This window comes from Macaca mulatta, chromosome 6 (genome assembly GCF_049350105.2).
Source record: "Macaca mulatta isolate MMU2019108-1 chromosome 6, T2T-MMU8v2.0, whole genome shotgun sequence".
NCBI lineage: Eukaryota > Metazoa > Chordata > Mammalia > Primates > Cercopithecidae > Macaca > Macaca mulatta.
Window position 1 is genome coordinate 87,566,936 of NC_133411.1, and position 20,822 is coordinate 87,587,757.

General features: G+C 41.7%; 1 protein-coding gene and 1 long non-coding RNA gene across 3 annotated transcripts in view; one reads left to right on the forward strand and one right to left on the reverse strand.

Moving 5' to 3' along the window:
* The window catches only part of CKMT2 (creatine kinase, mitochondrial 2), a 34,269-nt gene extending 15,390 nt beyond the window's left edge, over nt 1-18,879 (forward strand). For both annotated transcript variants that reach the window (XM_015140348.3, XM_001110774.5), the window contains exons 2-10: nt 2,934-3,105; nt 4,511-4,709; nt 6,243-6,338; nt 6,852-7,073; nt 8,848-8,933; nt 9,886-10,009; nt 11,307-11,441; nt 16,003-16,128; nt 18,618-18,879. In XM_015140348.3, coding sequence (XP_014995834.3) covers nt 2,934-3,105; nt 4,511-4,709; nt 6,243-6,338; nt 6,852-7,073; nt 8,848-8,933; nt 9,886-10,009; nt 11,307-11,441; nt 16,003-16,128; nt 18,618-18,737 — 1,280 coding nt within the window. In that variant the 3' untranslated portion in view covers nt 18,738-18,879. The remainder of the gene's footprint in view (nt 1-2,933; nt 3,106-4,510; nt 4,710-6,242; nt 6,339-6,851; nt 7,074-8,847; nt 8,934-9,885; nt 10,010-11,306; nt 11,442-16,002; nt 16,129-18,617) is intronic.
* Nucleotides 1,500-20,822, reverse strand: part of LOC114678831 (uncharacterized) — a 45,153-nt gene continuing 25,830 nt past the window's right edge. The window contains exons 2-3 of the long non-coding RNA XR_003730388.2: nt 16,205-16,298; nt 1,500-5,448 (exon numbers count right to left, since the gene is read on the reverse strand). This is a non-coding gene — a long non-coding RNA (uncharacterized LOC114678831). The remainder of the gene's footprint in view (nt 5,449-16,204; nt 16,299-20,822) is intronic.

Consider the following 20,822-nt stretch of genomic DNA (forward strand, 5'->3'; position numbering starts at 1 on the left):
AAACAGACTCTGACTTGAACACATCAGTGGACAGGCAATTTAAGGAACGAAAAATAGAGACCAAAACATTTGGGTCATCCCTGGTCAATCCCAGAAAGAAACATACTTCCTGTTAGCTTAGGAAGACCATGTCTGGCTTATGTTTAGGCCCATACTGCCTGGAAAGAATCTGGGCAAAGCTTCTTTCACTTTGTTGAGTTCTACAGTAAACCTCTAGAGTGACAGCATTGCCTCCCTCTAGTTAGAAAGTGGATTTGAGGGTGTGATGGCAGATAAGATAGCCCAAAAGGATGTATGCTAGTGTTGCCTGCTGTAGGCAAGGACCAGGAAGCACTGGTGCAGCTCATTGAAGAGCCATTATCTATTCTTGGAGGGATACTGACATGAGGACCTGAACTCTAGTACGGAAGCAAAGAAGTTTACATGATGAGATTGAATGCTGGTCTTTACCAGTCCCCAGGACAACTTCAAGAAATGACCAATTTATCTTGTGTGCTCGTAGTAACTTACTTTATAATTGAAATTGGCTTTAGAATTGAAAGAATTGTTTGCAGATATTAGCATGGAAGAGGAACCAATAATCTGATTTCCTGGGCTATCCTGTAACCCATATCCTGTAACCCCTACTCAGAAAAGGCTTGATTTGTTATTTGCACACATAAACATTCTTAAATGTTTTTAAGGTCTTTGATGCTTTTAGTTGGGACATTCAGGTTTAGTAGAGACTTCCAAATGAAGGTTCTATTACGAGTTGTTTATCCTTCACTGGATGGCCCAGGTTTTCAGCTACAGCCTTACACATCAGCAAGTTCTCTGAAGCAATCAATCCATCTAAGCTTGGAGCATCTTGCAGCTGAGTCTTGGGAGCCTTCCAAATGTTAGGGAAATCCACACTTTTTTATTTATTTATTTATTTTTTGAGACAGTTTCGCTGTGTCATCCAGGTTGGATTGCAGTGGTACAATCTCGGATCACTGCAACCTCCACCTCCTGGGTTCAAGCCACGGAGGCTTGAACAAGGAGGAACTGATTGAACACAGAGGCTCAATCAAGTCATGATTCTCATGCCTTAGCCTTCTGAGTAGCTGAGACTACAGGTGCGTGCCACCACACTCAGCTAACTTTTTGTATTTTTAGTAGAGACAGGGTTTTGCTGTCTCTACTAAAAGACAGCAAACAATGTTGGCCAGGCTGGTCTCAAACTCCTGGCCTCAAGTGATCTGCCCACCTTTGCCTCCCAGTGCTGGGATTACATGTATGAGCCACCATCCTGAGCCCACACAATCTTTATTTGGGCATCATGGAGATCAAATAGAGAGTACTGAGAACTACCTGCTCTTTTGTTTTCTACTCAAAGAGACACGTAACACAGCTCCCTGCTTGGGGCTAACTGGCCCTTCTAATGTCTGTGCATGTTTATCCTTTTTCATTTGTTGGTAGTTCAGTACTTATATTACAAATATATAAATACTTATTTACATTTATATGTGTTTTCTCCATTTTCTGCATTTCAGGCTCTCTCCTCATGCTGTCATTTCCTTTCTTTCTGAAGCATATAGTTCAGTAATTCCTTTGTTATTGATGTTTTTTATCAATTTTTTTTTTACTCTCATTTTTGAAAAAATGGTTAGACTAGTTCCCCAGTTCTAGGTTGACAGTTATTGCTTCTAAAAATATTACTTACCTGGGCTATTATCAAAAAATCAGCTCGTTTGTCATTTCTTTGTAGGTAAACTGTCTTTTCTGATTGCTTTTCACGTCTTTGTCACCAATATTCTGCAGTTTCATTATTTGTCTAGGTGTCAATGTCTTTTTTGTTTGCTTAGATTATGTTATACCTCTTGAATCATGGATTCTTTTATCAGTTTTAAAAATGTCTCAGCCATTCCTCTTCAAATCTGACTTCTCTGTTTTCTCTTTCTGGGACTTCACTTTGATGTGTATTTGAGCTTGACATTCTATCCATCATATCTCTTAATTTACATCTATTTTCCATTTTCTCATTTCTCTGTGCTACATTCTGAGTAATTTCTTAAGATATATATCTTCCAGTTCATTCTATGTTCAGCTACATCATGATGAGTGGTGCAATTTGGTTCTTTCAAATCAACTTGGTCATTCTTAACAGTCTCTTGTTGCTTGCTCATAACTATGATTCCACACTTTAAACATTCAATATAGGGCTTACTGATATTACTGTCTGACAGTTCCAGCATCTTCAGTCATTAGCAGTCTACATCTGCTATTTCTTCTGTTGACTCTCATTCATTGTACCTCCTTGTGTGTTTGGCGATCTTTGGGAGTTGTTTCATCTTAATGTGTAGGAATTCAGGGCCTAAACTGAATATAATTTCCTCAGAGAGCTTTTAGACTTGCTTCAGGCAGGAGCCAGAAGTTGGGGTCTGCTGACTTTGTGCCACTTCAGCCTCTTTCAAAGGTCCTACTTCAATGGGAGAATCCCAGTGTCAGCCCCTATTCCAGGGTGGTCCTCAGAAATTTCTCCTACCTTTCAGAAGTCCAGAAATCCATCCTGTTCAGGGTCTAGTTGTGATGCAGTGGCGAAGTTCAAAAGAGTACCTGGTCTGTCAAATAGCTGGAAGAAGACATCCTCTGCTGTTATTTTTTATCATATTAACAGAGAGAAGGCATGGCGTTAAGGAAGTTTAGACATTAATGTCTAAAACTACCCAGATTTTCCCAAGCAGTATGAAGAAAAAAGCAAAGCAAGAAATAGAAAACACACACACACACACACACACACACACACACACACACACAGAGAGAGAGAGAGAGAGAGAGAGAGACAGAGAGAGAGAGACAGAAAAACCAGAAAGAGAGGCTATGGCTCCTGCGGTTCTCTTGCCTGTTGACCTCTATGCTGTGGCTCAGGGTCATCCTATGCAGCTATCTAATCCAGCTTCTCTGCTTTCCAGACACTCATCCAAGAAGAAAGATGGCCAGTATCTTTTCTAAGTTGCTAACTGGCCGCAATGCTTCTCTGCTGTTTGCTACCATGGGCACCAGTGCCCTGACCACCAGGTACCTGCTGAACCGGCAGAAAGTGTGTGCCGAGATCCGGGAGCAGCCCAGGTTATTCCCTCCAAGGTAAGGCCTCCTGACTTTAAAATAACTTCAGGCTGGGCGCGGTGGCTCATGCGTGTAATCCTAGCACTTTGGGAGGCCGGATCAAGAGGTCAAGAGATTGAGACCATCCTGGCCAACATGGTGAAACCCCATCTCTACTAAAAATACAAAAAAATTAGCTGGGCGTAGTGGCGCACGCCTGTAGTCCCAGCTACTCGGGAGCCTGAGGCAGGAGAAGCGTTTGAACCTGGGAGGCGGAGGTTGTAGTGAGCCGAGATAGCACCACTGCACTCCAACCTGGCGACAGAGCAAGATTCCATCTCAAACAAAACAAACACAAACAAAAACAAACAGAAAAGCTTCAAAGACCAGCAAGAAATATGCCTTCCCCTGCTGGAAACTGTTAGCAAGGGTCCTTTTTGCTTTTGAGGAAGACTAAGTAAAACGGAAAATCATTTTGAGGCTTGTTAAACCAGTAACCTGTGGTGTATACAAAGAAGTGTAGCATCACCATTCTTGCTTAGAGCTTGCAGTCCAGTTAAATAGTAATAATGGGGATAGTTAACATTTGTGGAGCACTTTCATGTATGACCAGCACTTTACATGGAGTATCTTATTCATCTTAGGATCCTTTGGTGATGAAATGAAGTCCTAGAAAAATTAAACAGTGCCCAAGTTCACATAGCTAGTGCAGCCAAATGCAAATCCAGGCCCCCCAGTTCCAGACCCATGCCTCTCTCACTGCTCTACCTCCTTCTGGAAAAAAGGGATATCGTAGTACTGACTGTAAGTGTCAGCTCTAAAGGACATTGCAGATGGAAAGTGGAGGAGTGGCGTGAGAGGGATGAAAATAGACGTGTTTTCTCAGCCCTTGGAACCCTGCCATGCATGAGATACTGTGCACTGAGCAGAGTTTGAGTGGCATGCAGAATTCCACATCGGCAGGTATGGATGAGAGACGAGGAAAACCACTGAGGTGTCTCTTAAGAGACATTTACTGTCTCTTATGGAAATCAGGATCTCTGAGGGAATCGCCAGCAACCACCATGTACCTGGGGAATTCCTGAGGTGACATGACCCGTGTTTAAGGCTGTGGTGGTCCTGAATCTCCTAATCCTCAATCAGTACACACCCCAGGGTGAGACAGCACCCAATTTGATTTCTGTTATTCCAGAAGATATTTACTGAACACTGGTTTCAATAGCCAGGGACTGTTCTCAAAAAGGCAAGTCCTTGCTCTTGTGGAACCTGCTCATTTTTTGAAACCTGGTGTCTTCATGTATGACTCCTGGGCAGTTCTAGCCAAGTATCCCTGTGCCTGCTGGCTGAAGGGAGCCTAGTGGAAGGATAGGCAAACACCAAGTCCTTCCATTGGCCCCTTTCCTCAGGGGCTGCTGGCTGACAGCTTGCCCTCCTCCCCACACAGCGCAGACTACCCAGACCTGCGCAAGCACAACAACTGCATGGCTGAGTGCCTCACCCCTGCCATCTATGCCAAGCTTCGCAACAAGGTGACGCCCAACGGCTACACCCTGGACCAGTGCATCCAGACTGGAGTGGACAACCCTGGCCACCCCTTCATAAAGACTGTGGGCATGGTGGCTGGTGACGAGGAGTCCTATGAGGTAAAACTACTGGCTGCTGGTTCCAGGGTGGGAGGGATACTCTGCATATGACTGAATTGCACAGTCCTGGGGTCCTTTTCTTCTTTATGGGGCCAACTTTCTACCTTCTCAGGAAGGGCTCCCATAAAGGGAAGCCAACTCCAGCAGAACCATCTGGAATGCTTTCAGAAACAATGAGGTCTATAGCTTCCCAGGGACAAGGCTTCCCTTGCTGCTGTGCTAAGATCCCTCCCTGTGGAGGAATGAATTGCATGACAGAACTCTGAGCTTGTCGAGGGGATGAGTTGGTACAGAAACAATAATATCAAATGGTGTGTATTCACCAGTAAGACATTAGGAGCTGATGTGTTTGTGGCTGAGCTTTATTGGGTGGGGGTCGGGAGGAGGGTTCAGTGTACCTTTAGGAACATGAGGAATTCTCTTATTACTTCTATTATATGAGGAATTCTCTTCTTATTACTTCTATTATTGAATTCTCTCCTATTACTGATTAGACAATCACTGTAGCCCAGACTACTGAATTCACCAAGACTCTTGGATAAATCCCATGACCTTGGCATCCTCATCCTCAATGCTGAAGCACAGGGTGGTCGGCTGGAACAGTGCTCAGCCACCATGCGTCCCCTCCACAGAGCAGCCTCTTGGCTGAGGCAAATGCCTGCAGCCCTCCTCCTTCAGGTCCACCCTTTTGGGTTCTTCTGTTTGGGTTCTTCTGTTGCAGGGAGCTGAAGGCAGTTCCCTAGAAAGGCAGCCATAGAGAAGAGAGGGAGCCATCTTGAATAAACACGACTGGTGGCTCATTTACGTACAGCAGTGCACAACCCTGGGTCTAGTTTGGGTCCCAAGCTAGCGGTAGCTCTATGGACCCAAAGCCCTCCCCACTTCCCACAGCTCCCAAAGTCTGCAGGGTGCTTTGTTACAACTTCTTTTAACGTTTTTTTTTTTTAACGTAAAGGATATGCCTGAGGTTTTGTTTATAGAATAGATTTTGTACGAGATGGTTTGGGCTGGGGAAGGTCCGCACGGGGTGAGAGGTCCCTGCTTTGCCCGAACTGCTGCTATGTACTTTTCTTCTGGCATAGCCAGGTTTTCAACAGATTTCATATGCAGCTTAATCTTTGGAATCTGACTTTCCCTTAAGCATAAAACTGTGTAGCCTCTGATCAGGTAGCTTCTTGTAACCCACAAAGGCAAACATGTCTAGGAAACTCCTTAAATTCCTAACCATAAGAATTTTCTTGCTCAGTCTGATGGCAGTGATTTTGGTAGAATCACTCAGGGGGAGGCTAAGATAACAGAACTCACCAGCTCCACCCTGTCTCAAGGGGCAAGATGCCTCCAAAAGGCTTTCTCTCTTGTTATTATTATTATTAACCAATCCATTCTCACATTCATTTCCTACATGATAGTCCTGAGAATTTCAGAGGAGGGCATCAACTTTGGCTTTTAAGATAGAAGGGGCAAGTGAATGGAAAGGTCTTTGAATAGTAGGTGAACCAATTAAAGAGGAAATGCCCATCTTCCCTCCTGCAGGTGTTTGCTGACCTTTTTGACCCCGTCATCAAACTAAGACACAATGGCTACGACCCCAGAGTGATGAAGCACACAACGGATCTGGACGCATCCAAGGTAAGCTCCAGCCTCCCTCTCCCTCCCCACGAAGCTGGCACTCCAGAGCCCAAGGGGAAGAGCCCTGGAGAGAGGGGTTCCCCGGAAACCCTGAGTTTCTGAGTCAGATACCCCTGGAAAGCACTGACTGCCCTGGCACAGCCTTCCCCCTGGAGGGCCACAGAGAAGGTTAGGAAGGTCCCAAAGTCTTTGTTTTTTTAAATAAATACAACCAGGGAAGGGTTGGTCATTGGGAACTTTAAACCTTTCCTAAAGCTACTCCCTTTTTCATCCCAAACCACCCAGTGACGTTCAAGGACCCCAGACCACACCATTTAAAACAGCTTTCTCTTTACTAGTCGAAGGCCCCTGCCCCAAGACTTCCGGAAGGTATCCAACTTATGGATTGTGCAGTCGTGCACAGTGCCTGAGGGTCCCCAGGGAAACTGCGGATCAGCAGATTAGAACCCACTGTGGCTGTGGCAGGACCGTGGTCTGAGGCTGGCCGCAGTGACCCCACACTCTGCTTGGCAGATCACCCAAGGGCAGTTCGATGAGCGTTATGTGCTGTCTTCTCGGGTGCGCACCGGCCGCAGCATCCGTGGGCTGAGCCTGCCGCCCGCCTGCACCCGGGCCGAGCGGAGGGAGGTGGAGAACGTGGCCATCACCGCCCTGGAGGGCCTCAAGGGGGACCTGGCTGGCCGCTACTACAAGCTGTCCGAGATGACGGAGCAGGATCAGCAGCGGCTCATCGATGTGAGTAGCAGATGGGGCTCCCTGGAGAGGAACTGGACCAAAGGCTCTGACCTGCACAGTGAAGGCCTCTCCTGGTGCTCTGCTCAAACCCTTACCCTGGCCGGGAGCTTGCGGGGCTCCACCCCTGGGCTCAGCCCAAGAGCATCTACTTGTTCAGTATAAGGAAGAAAGATGAGGCCATACATTGTACTTGTCAAACACTGAAATATTCTATGGATAAAATCTGCATAGGAAACTCCAATATGGAGATGGTGCCTACAGATAGGAGGGTGGAGATGAATGGAGGATCTCCTAGCTTGTTGATAACAGTTGATAACAATGGGAACAGTTAGGTGTGGAAGTCCTGTCTGTGCCAGAAGATGGTTTCCATTATCACAGCCAAAGAAAATTCTGGAAGCCAGGAAAATCTAGAAAGGAAATTCCAGGTGGGAGGCCTGCCCTGACTCTTGTGGAGTCAGCCTCTGCATCTCCTGGTGGGGTTGATTCCTGTTGCTTCCACCATGTCCACCACAGCTTCCCTCTGGCACCAGGGCACAAAACTCAAGTCCCTTACTTATTTTAATCTTAGCAGAGCTAAAACAAGATAGCATTTTCAAAAGTAACTTTTAACTCTTAAAAAAAGGCAGAAACAAAATTTTGTTATTTCAAAAGATGCAAATGCTAAGAAATATGCCTCATTTCCAAACCAGAGAGGCCAACTATATGGCCTATGGGCCTTAGTCTCCTCGTCTCTGTGGCCACCAGGCCAACTATTTTCCTGCCCAGTTACAGAACAAGCCCCCCTCTACCTCAAGTAGCCACTCTGGTTTCCTGCTTAAGGGACATGGTGCTCCCTGGGCAGTGGCAGGTCACAGTCCTCTCCTGGCTGAAGTCTCTGATCTCTCCCACTTAGAGACTATAGGACTCCTCTCCCCACATCCACTTGGTTTCTTACCTCAGTGTAATCATATTTGAATATATCTCACTGTAGAGTACATGTGTAGCTATGCAAGAAATAGTATACACATTGCAAAAAAAAGTTAGTCTTGACTTTGATTTTGATATGTGGAGTAGTATACTGCAGTGGTTAAAGGCACAGGCTTGGGAGTCACAGAAGTCTAGATTTGAATCTATACTCTGCTACTTCCTACAACCATCCTATTGGACAGGTTGTTTGATCTCTGTGAATCTGTTTTCTTCATTTATAAAATAGAATAATTACACTTATTTCATAGAGTTGTGAAGATTAAAGGAAATAAAAGCCTGTAATCTAGAGCCTGGCACAGTCAGCATTAATGGTAACTATTTTTATTTATTGATCATTATTGTACATCTCTAATACTTTTTAATGAAATAAATAATAATAATGCTAGAAACAGAGAATGACCACTGTGTAGAACAGCCTTTTTAGGATAGTATCCCTCATTCATTGCTCACTCAGCCACTGCATAGGGTTGGCATTGGTAGTGTATACCCACTCCACAATGATGTAATGAGTTCCATATGGACTAACCCAGTGTTTTCCAACATGAGCTGCACACTACAATCACCTGAAGAGTTTTTAAAAAGTCCTGATGCCCAGACCAGTCTATAACAGCTAGGTCAGAATCTCTGGGGGATGGGAAGTAGGCATTGTTTGAAGCTACCAGGTGATTCTAGTGGGCAGCCAAAGCTAGGAACCACTGCTAAGAGACAGCAGCCATGATAAGTGAGTTGGAACTTGTTTACCTGGCACTTGCAGTCCTGTTTGATCTCATCAGTCTCTCTTCTCTGCTTTATCCCTTTTGGCCTACAGGACCACTTTCTGTTTGATAAGCCAGTGTCCCCTTTATTAACATGTGCTGGGATGGCCCGTGACTGGCCAGATGCCAGGGGAATCTGGTATGGATGCAGCATTTTCGCATTTGCAATATCTGCAGAGGATCTCTTTGAGACCACCTGCTTATCCTAACCTGGAGTTTCTGTGTACTGCAGCTGACAGCATGCCCAGATGAGCTAAACGAAAAAGACTACTTGGAAATTGTGTGTGTGTGTGTGTGTGTGTGTGTGTGTGTGTGTTTGTGTGTATCTAAGTATTGTGATGTTTCTAAGATGTGTGAAATATGACCTGGTTTGCATGATATGCATGAGAAAAAAGGCTGGCTTTTAAGAAAAAATTTACTTCATATTATTTGACCTCACAGATAATCTGTTTCATAACATTAAAAGAGCAAAACATAAAAAATATTGAGGATTTAAGAAAAACTCTAAAAGAACTGATATCTAGTGCACACACGTTTTATGTTGGCCAACAGTCCTCAGCCCACTTTGCCTCCTGCACCCTGACAGGCTATATATGAGTGTACCTGAAGGAGCAGAAATTAAAGTGTTCATATGCAGCTGCTCTGTAGGGATGGACAGGCAGGATCTATGCAGCAAACCTGTGAAATGCTGCATACCTTAAACATCTTGGGTGGAAGGTAACCCCTATCTCCTTTTATCTCCTTTTTAAAGCACAAGATTTTGGTTGAATCATTTAGGAGACAAAACATTCTTGTGTCAAAGCCAAATGTTATGCAGTTGAATTACCGTCATCCTAGTCAGAGGACCTAGGGGAAATTATATGCTTGTTTGGTAAAAACATGACATCTTTAAGGGTAAGAGTTGGTCTTAATCTTCCTTCTGTCAAAGTAACATTATTTTGTCATACTTGTTCAGGCACAGTTAAGAGATTAGGGCCATCTAGGAAATGAGGAAGGTGAAATGAAGCAATCAAGCTAGGGAGGTAATGGGAGTTTTCATATGTTGAAACAAATGCAATTAACACTCAGTGCCATATTTCTCTCTTCATTAGGCATAATTATGATAAGACATTTCTCATCTGGATAAATGAGGAGGATCACACCAGGGTAATCTCAATGGAAAAAGGAGGCAATATGAAACGAGTATTTGAGCGATTCTGTCGTGGACTAAAAGAAGTAAGAGGTTATCTGAGATTTCCGGATATTTATTAAAATAAAATTACCATATTGTTTGTTCTTGAACGAAGACACTATGGGAACTTCCAAGAAGCTAATTTTTTTTTTCTAGAAATCAAGGCTTTTTAATTAAGTTTTTTGAGATGGAATTTCCCTCATCACCCAGGCCGGAGTACAGTGGCATGATCTCGGCTCACTGCAACTGCCACCTCCTGGGTTCAAGTGAAAGTGAATATCCCGCCTCAGCCTCCAAAGTAGCTGGGATTACAGGTCATCACCACCATGCCTGGCTAATTTTTGTATTTTTAGTAGAGAGGGGAGGTTTCACCATGTTGGTCAGGCTAGCCTTGAACTCCTGACCTCAGGTGATCCGCCTGCCTCAGCCTCCCAAAGTGCTGGGATTACAGGCATGAGCCACTGCGCCCAGTCTCAAGGCATTTTTTGGAGTGGAACTTCCAAGGTAGTGCTTCAGAAAATAGGTGCCTTTCTCTTGTTATTAGAAAGCGATTATGCTTACCTCCCCATTCCACTGTGGTTTAGGGAAGTCTGTGGATCGTTACTTGTTTTTTGATTTATTTAATATCGCTCTGGGGTATTCTAAGCATAGAGATGATAGAGAATGTAGCCTGACCATAGACTTACCTGCTGAGAATTCCTATATTCTCCTACTCTCTTGGCATGAAAAATACCACCAACTAATATTCATTGAGTGCTTAGTATGTGCCAGGTACTATGTTGACTGCTTTACATCAGGGGTCCTCAACCCCCAGGCCACGGACCTGGTACCGGCCTGTGGTCTGTTAGGAACTGGGCCGCACAGCAGGAGGTGAGTAGTGGGCGAGCCAGTATTACTACCCGAGCTCTGCCTCCTGTCAGATCAGCAGAGGCATGAGATTCTCATAGAAGCACAAACCCTATTGTGAACTGTGCATGGGAGGGGTCTAGGTTGCAGGCTCCTTATGAGAAGCTAATGCCTGATGATCTGAGGTGGAACAACAGTTTCATCCCAAAACATTCCCTCCCTACGATCCATGGAAAAACTGTCTTCCAAGACACCAGTCCCTGATGCCAAAATGGTTGGGGACCACTGATTTACATGGTTCATTTACTAAATTGGGCCATTTTAATAGTCTGGTAGGGGAGGTATTATTTTCTCTTAAAGGAGTACTATAAATTTACCTTAATTTCATTCATGCCAGGGGAGGGTATACATCTCTCCCCCACTGGTGCTAGGGATGTGCTGAATGAATGGATGTTGGAAAATGCTATCATTTGTTCGCTGTGGTTCTACTTGTAGGTAGAACGGTTAATCCAAGAACGAGGCTGGGAGTTCATGTGGAATGAGCGCCTAGGATACATTTTGACCTGTCCTTCGAACCTTGGAACAGGACTACGAGCTGGTGTCCACGTTAGGATCCCAAAGCTCAGCAAGGTACTGTTATGTGCCCAATGGCCCTGATGGGCCAGGATCAGCTCAGATGTGACTGTGGAGGGAGAAAATATCACTGCCCACTCCTTAACCCTTACTTTCTCTACCTACAGTATAAAAATAAGAAAAAATTAAGTTTGCCTCAAAAGACATTTGTATTAGTTAGAATAAAAGTTAAGGGTCTGTAAGAAAAAGATGGTAGCTTCAAGAATAAGGCCTTTACATTTTTCCTCATGTAACAAATTGGGATAGGTAGTCTCTGCTCTCTCTGGTTCTTTCTATCTCCTTTCTCTGTCTCTTCCAGTTCAAGCAGGTCTCAAACATAAGCATGCACAAGATCACCTGAAGGACTTGGTAAAATACAAGTTGCTAGGCCCCACCTGCAGAATTTGCATTTCTAACAAGTTTCCAGGTGATGCTGGGGTTTTTGGTCAAGGGTCTACCCTTGGAGGAATGCTGTCTTAAAGCGCTGTTCTTAGAGACCTACAAAGAGACTTAGACTCCCACACAGTAACAGTGGGAGACTTTAACACCCCACTGTCAATATTAGATCAGCAAGATAGAAAATTAACAAGGATATTCAGGACTTGGACTCAGCTCTGGACCAAGCAGACCTCATACACACACATCTATAGAACTCTCCACCCCAAATCAACAGAATATATACATTCTTCTCAGCATTACATCACACTTATTCTAAAATCGACCACATAATTGGAAGTAAAATACTACTCAGCAAATGCAAAAGAACAGATACCATAACAGTCTCTCAGACCACAGTGCAATCAAATTAGAACTCAAGATTAAGAAACTCACTCAAAACCGCACAACTACATAGAAATTGAACAATCTGCTCCTGAATGACTACTGGGTAAATAACGAAACGAAGGCAGAATAAGTAAGTTCTTTGAAACCAATGAGAATAAAGACACAATGTACCAGAATCTCCGGGACACAGCTAAAGCAGTGTGTGGAGGGAAATTTATAGCACCAGATGCCTACAGGAGAAAGGAAAGATCTAAAATCGACACCCTAACATCACAATTAAAAGAGCTAGAGAAGTGAGAGCAACAAATTCAAAAGTGAGCAGAAGACAAGAAATAACTAAGATCAGAGCAGAACTGAAGGAGATAGAGACACGAAAAACCCTTCAAAAAAATCAATGAATCCAGGAGCTGGTTTTTTGAAAAGATTAATAAAATAGATAGGTCATGAGTCAGACTAATAAAAGAGAGAAGAATGAAATAGACACAATAAAAAGTGATAAAGGGGATATCACCACTGATCCTACAGAAATACTACCATCAGAGAATAGTATCAACACCTCTGCAAATAAACTAGAAAATCTAGAAGAAATGGATAAATTCCTGGACACATACACCCTTCCAAGACTAAACGAGGAAGAAGTCGAATCTCTGAATAGACCAATAACAAGTTCTGAAACTGAGGCAGTCATTAATAGCCTACCAACCAAAAGTCCAGGACCAGACGGATGCACAGCTGAATTCTACCAGAGGTACAAAGAGGAGCTGGTACCATTCCTTCTGAAACTATTCCAAACAAAAGAAAAAGAGGGACTCCTCCCTAACTCATTTTATGAGGTTAGCATTATCCTGATACCCAAACCTGGCGGAGACACAATAAAAAAAGAAAATTTCAGGGCAGTAACCCTGATAAACGTCGATGCGAAAATCCTCAATAAAATACTGGCAAACTGAATCCAGCAGCACATCAAAAAGCCTATCCACCACAATCAAGTAGGCTTCATCTCTAAGATGCAAGGCTGGTTCAACATACACAAATCAATAGCACTTACTTAAAAGTGTGAGAGAAAAAACACTAGTAGGCAAAACTATAGAGACAGTAAAAGATCAGTAGTTGCAAGAGTTTGGGGGAAGGGAGGCAAAGAGGAAAGAGATGAATACATGGAGAATAAGGCATTTTTTAAAAAAGGACAGTGAAACTATGATATATGTTACTGAAATAGTGGATATGTGACATTATGCATTTGTCAGAACTCATATTGCAAAGACAAGGAACAAGGCTAGAATCTCATAACCCAGAAGGATATGCTATTGACATGCAGTTTTGCTACATCCCCAAAGGTAAAAGAACATAGGGCCCTCTCAACCAATTTCAATGACGGTAAAAAAGCACCTGGATAATAACAGACCACTGGTTCAACATATGCAAATCAATAAACGTAATCCAGCATATAAACAGAACCAAAGACAAAAACCACATGATTATCTCAACAGATGCAGAAAAGGCCTTTGACAAAATTCAACAGCCCTTCATGCTAAAAACTCTCAATAAATTTGGTATTGATAGAACATATCTCAAAAAAATAAGAGCTATTTATGACAGACCCACAGCCAATATCATACTGAATGGGCAAAAACTGGAAGCATTCCCTTTGAAAACTGGCACAAGACAGGGATGCCCTCTCTCACCACTCCTATTCAACACAGTGTTGGAAGTTCTGGCTAGGGCAATCAGGCAAGAGAAAGAAAGAAAGGGTATTCTGTTAGGAAAAGAGAAGTCAAATTGTCCCTGTTTGCAGATGACATGATTGTATATTTGGAAAACCCCACTGTCTCAGCCCAAAATCTCCTTAAGCTGATAAGCAACTTCAGCAAAGTCTCAGGATACAAAATCAATGTGCAAAAATCACAAGCATTCCTATACACCAATAGACAAACAGAGCCAAGTCATGAATGAACTCCCATTCATAATTGCTACAAAGAGAATAAAATACCTACGAATACAACTTACAAGGGATGTGAAGGACCTCTTCAATGAGAACTACAAACCACTACTCAAAGAAATAAAAGAGGATACAAACAAATGGAAGACTATTACATGCTCATGGATAGGAAGAATCAATTATAGTGAAAATGGCCATACTGCCCAAAGTAATTTATAGATTCAATGCTATCTCCATCAAGCTACCATTGACTTTCTTCACAGAATTAGAAAAAACTACTTCAAATTTCATATGGAACCAAAAAGTAGCCCGTATAGTCAAGACAATCCTAAGCAAAAAGAACAAAGCTGGAGGCATCATGCTGCCTGACTTCAAACTATACTACAAGGCTACAGTAACTAAAACAGCATGGTACTTCTACCAAAACAGAGATATAGACCAATGGAACAGAACAGAGGCCTCAGAAATAACACCACATCTACAACTATCTGATCTTTGACAAACCTGACAAAAACAAGCAATGGGGAAAGGATTCCCTATTTAATAAATGGTGTTGGGAGAACTGGCTAGCCATATGCAGGAAACTGAAACTGGACCCTTTCCTTACACCTTATACAAAAATTAACTCAAGATGGATTAAACATAAGACCTAAAAACCATAAAAATCCTAGAAAAAAACCTAGGCAATACCATTCAGGACACAGGCATGGGCAAAGACTTCATGACTAAAACACCAAAAGCAATGGCAACAAAAGCCAAAATAGACAAATGGGATCTAATTAAACTAAAGAGCTTCTGCACAGCAAAAGAAACTATCAGAGTGAACAGGCAACCTACAGAATGGGACAAAAATTTTGCCATCCATCCATCTGACAAAGGGCTAATATCCAGAATCTACAAGGAACTTAAATTTACAAGAAAAAAGCAACCCCATCAAAAAGTAGGTGAAGGATATGACCAGACACTTCTCAAAAGACGACATTTATGTGGCCAACAAACATGAAAAAAAGCTCATCATTGGTCATTAGATAAATGCAAATTAAAACCACACTGAGATACCATCTCACACCAGTTAGAATGGCGATCATTAAAAAGTCAGGAAACAACAGATGCTGGAGAGGATGTGGAGAGATAGGAATGCTTTCACACTGTTGGTGGGAACGTAAATTAGTTCAACCATTGTGGAAGACAGTGTGGCGATTCCTGAAGGATCTAGAACTAGAAATACCATTTGACCCAGCAATCCCATTACTGGGTATAGATCCAAAGGATTATAAATCATTCTATTATAAAGACACATGCACACGTGTGTTTATTGATTCACTGTTCACAGTAGCAAAGACTTGGAACCAACCCAAATGCCCATCAATGGTAGACTGGATAAAGAAAATGTGGCACATATACACTATGGAATACTATGCAGCCATATAAAAGGATGAGTTCATGTCCTTTCCAGGGACATGGATGAAGCTGGAAACCTTCATTCTCAGCAAACACAAGAACAGAAAACCAAACACCATATGTTCTCACTCATAAGTGGGAGTTGAACAATGAGAACACATGGACACAGGGAGGGGAACATCACACACTGGGGCCTGTCAGGGGTTGGGAGTTTGGGGAAGGGAAGGGATAGCATTAGGAGAAATACCTAATGTAGATGATGGATTGATGGGTGCAGCAAACCACCATGGCACGTGTATACCTATTTAACAAACCTGCACATTCTACACATGTATCCCAGAACTTAAAGTATATAAACTGTTATCTCTCACTATACGTCTTTTGTCAGTAAATGCACCAATGATTGTGAATCGATTTTGCCTCTTACCACATTTAAGTATTATCCCTTTGTCCTAGGACCCACGCTTTTCTAAGATCCTGGAAAACCTAAGACTCCAGAAGCGTGGCACAGGTGGTGTGGACACTGCCGCAGTCGCAGATGTGTACGACATTTCCAACATAGATAGAATTGGTCGATCAGAGGTAACGTCTCTCTCACTTTTGTAACATGAATTAACAAAATCAGCCTAAGAGAATAGAGAAAAGCAAACAGCCTTACCGTTTTCACAAAATTCAAGACCTCCTCTTCGCCCATCAAGTCCTGAGTTATGTTAGCTTTTCATTCTGTAACATTATTCTTCCATGGGAAGTAACTGCATAAAGGTAAACATAATGTGAGCTGAGAATTTATAGGCAAGTATAGGAATTCACAGTGGGACTGTCACTGACCTGCCATGAGAGCTATTCCAACAATCCTCAGCGAGCAGGAGCTCTGTTATGCTAAAGGACTGCAGTTTTTTATTACTGCAAAGTCAGAACATCTATGCTATCCCTCTGAGGGTGGCAAAATAGTGGAATTTTCTCTTGATTCTGAATTTTCTTTAGTGAAGGCTACAAACAATCATCTTCACTTTGCTGTTCTTAGATACTCAATGGTTTCTAAACTTTTATTTCTTAGGCTAAATATAGCAAATATGTTACGTGCTAGGTTTAGATAAGTTTGTGCTCATAAAATCCTTAGGATTCTGTGATGAATATGTAGGATGAAAAGGATTCGTAGACTTTGTGTGGCCTGAAACAATGAATGAGGCAAAAAGATGACACGTAAGGAACATGCAGCTGAAAGCTAAGCAAATACTGATTGTGGTAAGTTATACCAGCTTATCTGAATGTGGTCCCATTGGACATATTATGCCCATCATTAATTTAAAAGCCTCTTCTCATAACAAAACTCTTAATAGTTCAGTGACTGGTTATTAAATCTGTGGATTATCAAAGTTCTCTCTTCCTTACCAGTTTGTGACTATTTCACTGCCTATTGATATCCCTACCAGTAGGTACACTGAGGAAAAGAAAAGGAAGAAACACTCAATTAGATCAGCCAGTGTGCTATCAGCTCTGCTAAAGTACCTGAGGGACAAGCAACTATAATACCACAACTTCTGAAATCTACTGAATCATGTATGGTGCAGTGAATAAAGAAAATCTGGGAGTCTAGCCCTGTTGATTCTAAGATTAACTAGATTATTTATTACTGGAAAACAATGTAGTTAATGCTTTAAAAAATGTTAAGTCTAACTATACTAGGCACTCACTATAAAAGTGAGGAAAATGCCAAAAAATAATTTTAAAACACCATTTATTTAACCCAACAACCCTGATAACCATTGTGAACATTATTCTAAATGGCCCTTCATTCTTTTTAAAAACTACTCAAAAAACTTTAAAAATTGTTATAATACGTGTTTAGTATTATAACCAAATACTGGTTATAATTTTTTCCAATGTATTATATCATGAGCATCTTCCCACAATATTAAGTATTCTTCAAAAACATGAATTTTAATCACAGTAAAGATAATCTATTATCTATTTAATGTTTTCCTGATTTTATGTTTGACCATCTCTATAAATAATTCTAATCACGACTCTGGTTATTTAGTTAGGATATACTGCTAGGAAAGGAATTCCTGGGTTAAAACCAGGGTGCCCTATTTATGACAATGTTTTCTACCAGATTTATACCAAGATAGAGTCTACTGGCATTGAGTGAGAGACCTGTCTCACCATACTCTCACCAACACTGGAAGGGATCAAAGGGATAAGTAGAAAATACGTGTTTCAGTTAGTAGTGACTTACATTCTGATTTAACCCTCTCTTGGAGCCTGTTTCCTTACACATATAAACAGATAGGGAGGTAGCTGGAATATGTGATGCCTAAGAGCTAACATTCAACGATCCCTTCCATCCTTGCTGCTCATTCTTGAGTTCTATAATGTATGTCTGGAATTAACTAATTTCTCTCTTAATTTGGGTTTCCTTGGGGGCAGTGCAAGTCATTTGCTTAGGAGGTGATCCCATGGGGGGAAAAAAAAATTAAGTAGATGTGCTCTGGTTTAAGGAAAACAAGTATTTGGAAACCAAACTTCTATACATAGTTTAAGAACAGGAATTTTAGAAAGTATATCTTAATTTGTAAAACTTCATTTCATTAATAAGCTTGCCCAGCACAGCACAAACATGATTTAGTTGCTAAACATTTGACATTAATTTTTCAGGAAGACACTCACTGTATTAATGATGACATCTGAACTATATTAGCATACCCAGTGCTCAGATTGGTGGCAGGTCAGAATTCAGATCCAGGCCAAAGACCACCACAAAGGTGTCACTGTAGTCTTACTTTTAGACAAACTGATATTGTATAGACTGATAGGAAAAAAATGTTTGAGATGCAAATTAATGGTTTTCATATAGTAAAAAAGCTTTCACATACAAAGTAGTATCCCCATCTTAACTATGGAAAGATTGAGAGAAACCCTTATATCTCTGCCTTCCGTCTCTGAGAAGGAAGAAATTGTTGTGAAGTCCATCTAAGTGGCAAGTTCTCATTTATCCCAGTGCTGTTCCTGTTAATGCCCTGCAGATGTCTTCTATTCAAATTAATTATTCATCTTCTTCACTGTCAAAGGTTGAGCTTGTTCAGATAGTCATCGATGGAGTCAATTACCTGGTGGATTGTGAAAAGAAGTTGGAGAGAGGCCAAGATATTAAGGTGCCACCCCCTCTGCCTCAGTTTGGCAAAAAGTGAACTTTCCCTTTCCCAGTTTATAAATAATCTGTCTGCTGGTACGACAGACATAAAGAAATCTCTACTCTGAGAGTTTTTGTACACTTGGAAAAATGTAAAATTGTAGATCCTGCCTATCTTTACAATAAAACTCTCCTTAATATATTGTTGCTTTGTTTCTGATTTTTAAAAATAATACTAAGAAGGGCAAACACATCCGATTACAAGTAGACAAGAAGCAAAATATTTTAAGACAATAAAACTAATATTTGTAAGTTTTGATTTAGCCACAACTTACACCTCTAAATAACCCTTTAGCTATCTAGATGTTAGTCAACCCTTTAGGAAATCTCTTATGGACCCCATTGGAAAGTAAGGAATTAATATAATAAGCAATTTTCTGGCAAATGGAGCAAGAGAAGACTTAACTTTTGAAAGTGTGGCAATAAAGACTACACAAATAGAGGCTACTTATTTATTCAGTTTGCTGTCACAAGGGTGTCAACCATCATCACTTGCATTTGTCAGTGACTCAAAGGCAGGCAGAGACATGAGAAATCTTTATGGTGAAAGAAAGGGGAGGTTTCAGGTATGCTGATTGGGGTTGCAGGCATGGGGAAGTTGAAGACAGGCTATCTAGAAGCGGGGTATGCTATGTGATTATTTTGGGAAGCATATTTGGTTTTATCTGATTGATTGGTTCTGAGTTGGAGGCAGGGGCAAAAATTAGAGAAGTCGGCAGTCATTGACCAAGTCCTGACCATCCCGTACTGACTGTTACAGAGGTTAGGGTTTGGCCTCCTAGAATGACTGCTTTAGAGGTTGTGGGTGAGAGTTCTGTTGTCCTGTGGTCTAGCCATTGTCTCTCTATATACTCAGTCTCTCAAAAACAATTCAAAATTTGATGTCTGAAATACTGAAAATGTTTTTAGTATAATCTGAAAGCAGAATTCTTCCTTCAGCATGCAGATTGTTACCTTGAATCTTGTTATTTTCCTTCTATCCTGTGATGTCTATAGCCTGAAGGAACACGATAGAGTAGGTGGGAGCAATTAATTGTGTAACAAGTTAGGAAACAGCTCCACACACAAAAGATAAATATTTTTTAATAGAAATGAGATCAAGTTATGCACCCTATAGTGAGTGACATCATCCTGTTTGCAGAAGTTGTGATAAGTTTTAATTTTGCTACAAGAAACAAGTGCATTGGCAATATTACAATCAAAATAAGACCTTTTATAAGATGAGTCCATTGGAAGAGATAAAGGGACTTTTAATTATTAATTAAAATTCTAAATGAATACCATATCTTCCAGCCATGGGAGTCATATAGCATGCAAATAGTTCCTGTTTACTAAGGTCTAGTTCAATCAGTATTCATCAAGCACTCATATGAACACAGCATGGTTCTGAGTCACAGGCCTTTTAAAATTTGCTGCATTCCTTACATCAGAGGCAGATGCAATGAGAAAGCTTCGATGGGTGAAAAATCATTCTGGATCTCTTCCTCAGGGGAAGAGAAACTGGGGTCTTCTCCTTGACTTCTGGGCTTCCACAGTAAGTCTGCTTATGGAGACTGAGCTACTCTCCCCTCACGCCAAACATCATAAAAGAGCACGTCTGAATGTTCTGAAAGCAGCCAAAATAATTTTTTTTCCCTTGAGACCAAGTCTCACTCTGTCACCCAGGCTGATGAAGTGGCACAATCATGGCTCACAGCAGCCTCAAACTCCCAAGCTCAAGCAATCCACCTCAGCCTCCCACCTCAGCCTCCCGAGTAGCTGCGATGACAGGTGCACACCACCATGCCCAACTAATTTTTTTTTTGTAGAGATAGGGTCTTACTATGTTGTCCAGGCTGGTCTTGAACTCTTGGACACAAGCAATCCTCCTGCCTTGGCCTCCCAAAGTGCTGGGATAACAGGCATGAGCCACTGTGCCCAGCCTAAAAGAGGTTGTTTTGAGGTCAAAAAATTTGCATGAGATTCAGGCTCATGACCAAAGGTAAATTATTTAACTCAATAGTCTTGATTTCATTTGTAGAATGGAGAGAATTCCTGCCTTACAAAGTTTTTATGATGATTAAATAAGGCAGTGACTTACTTT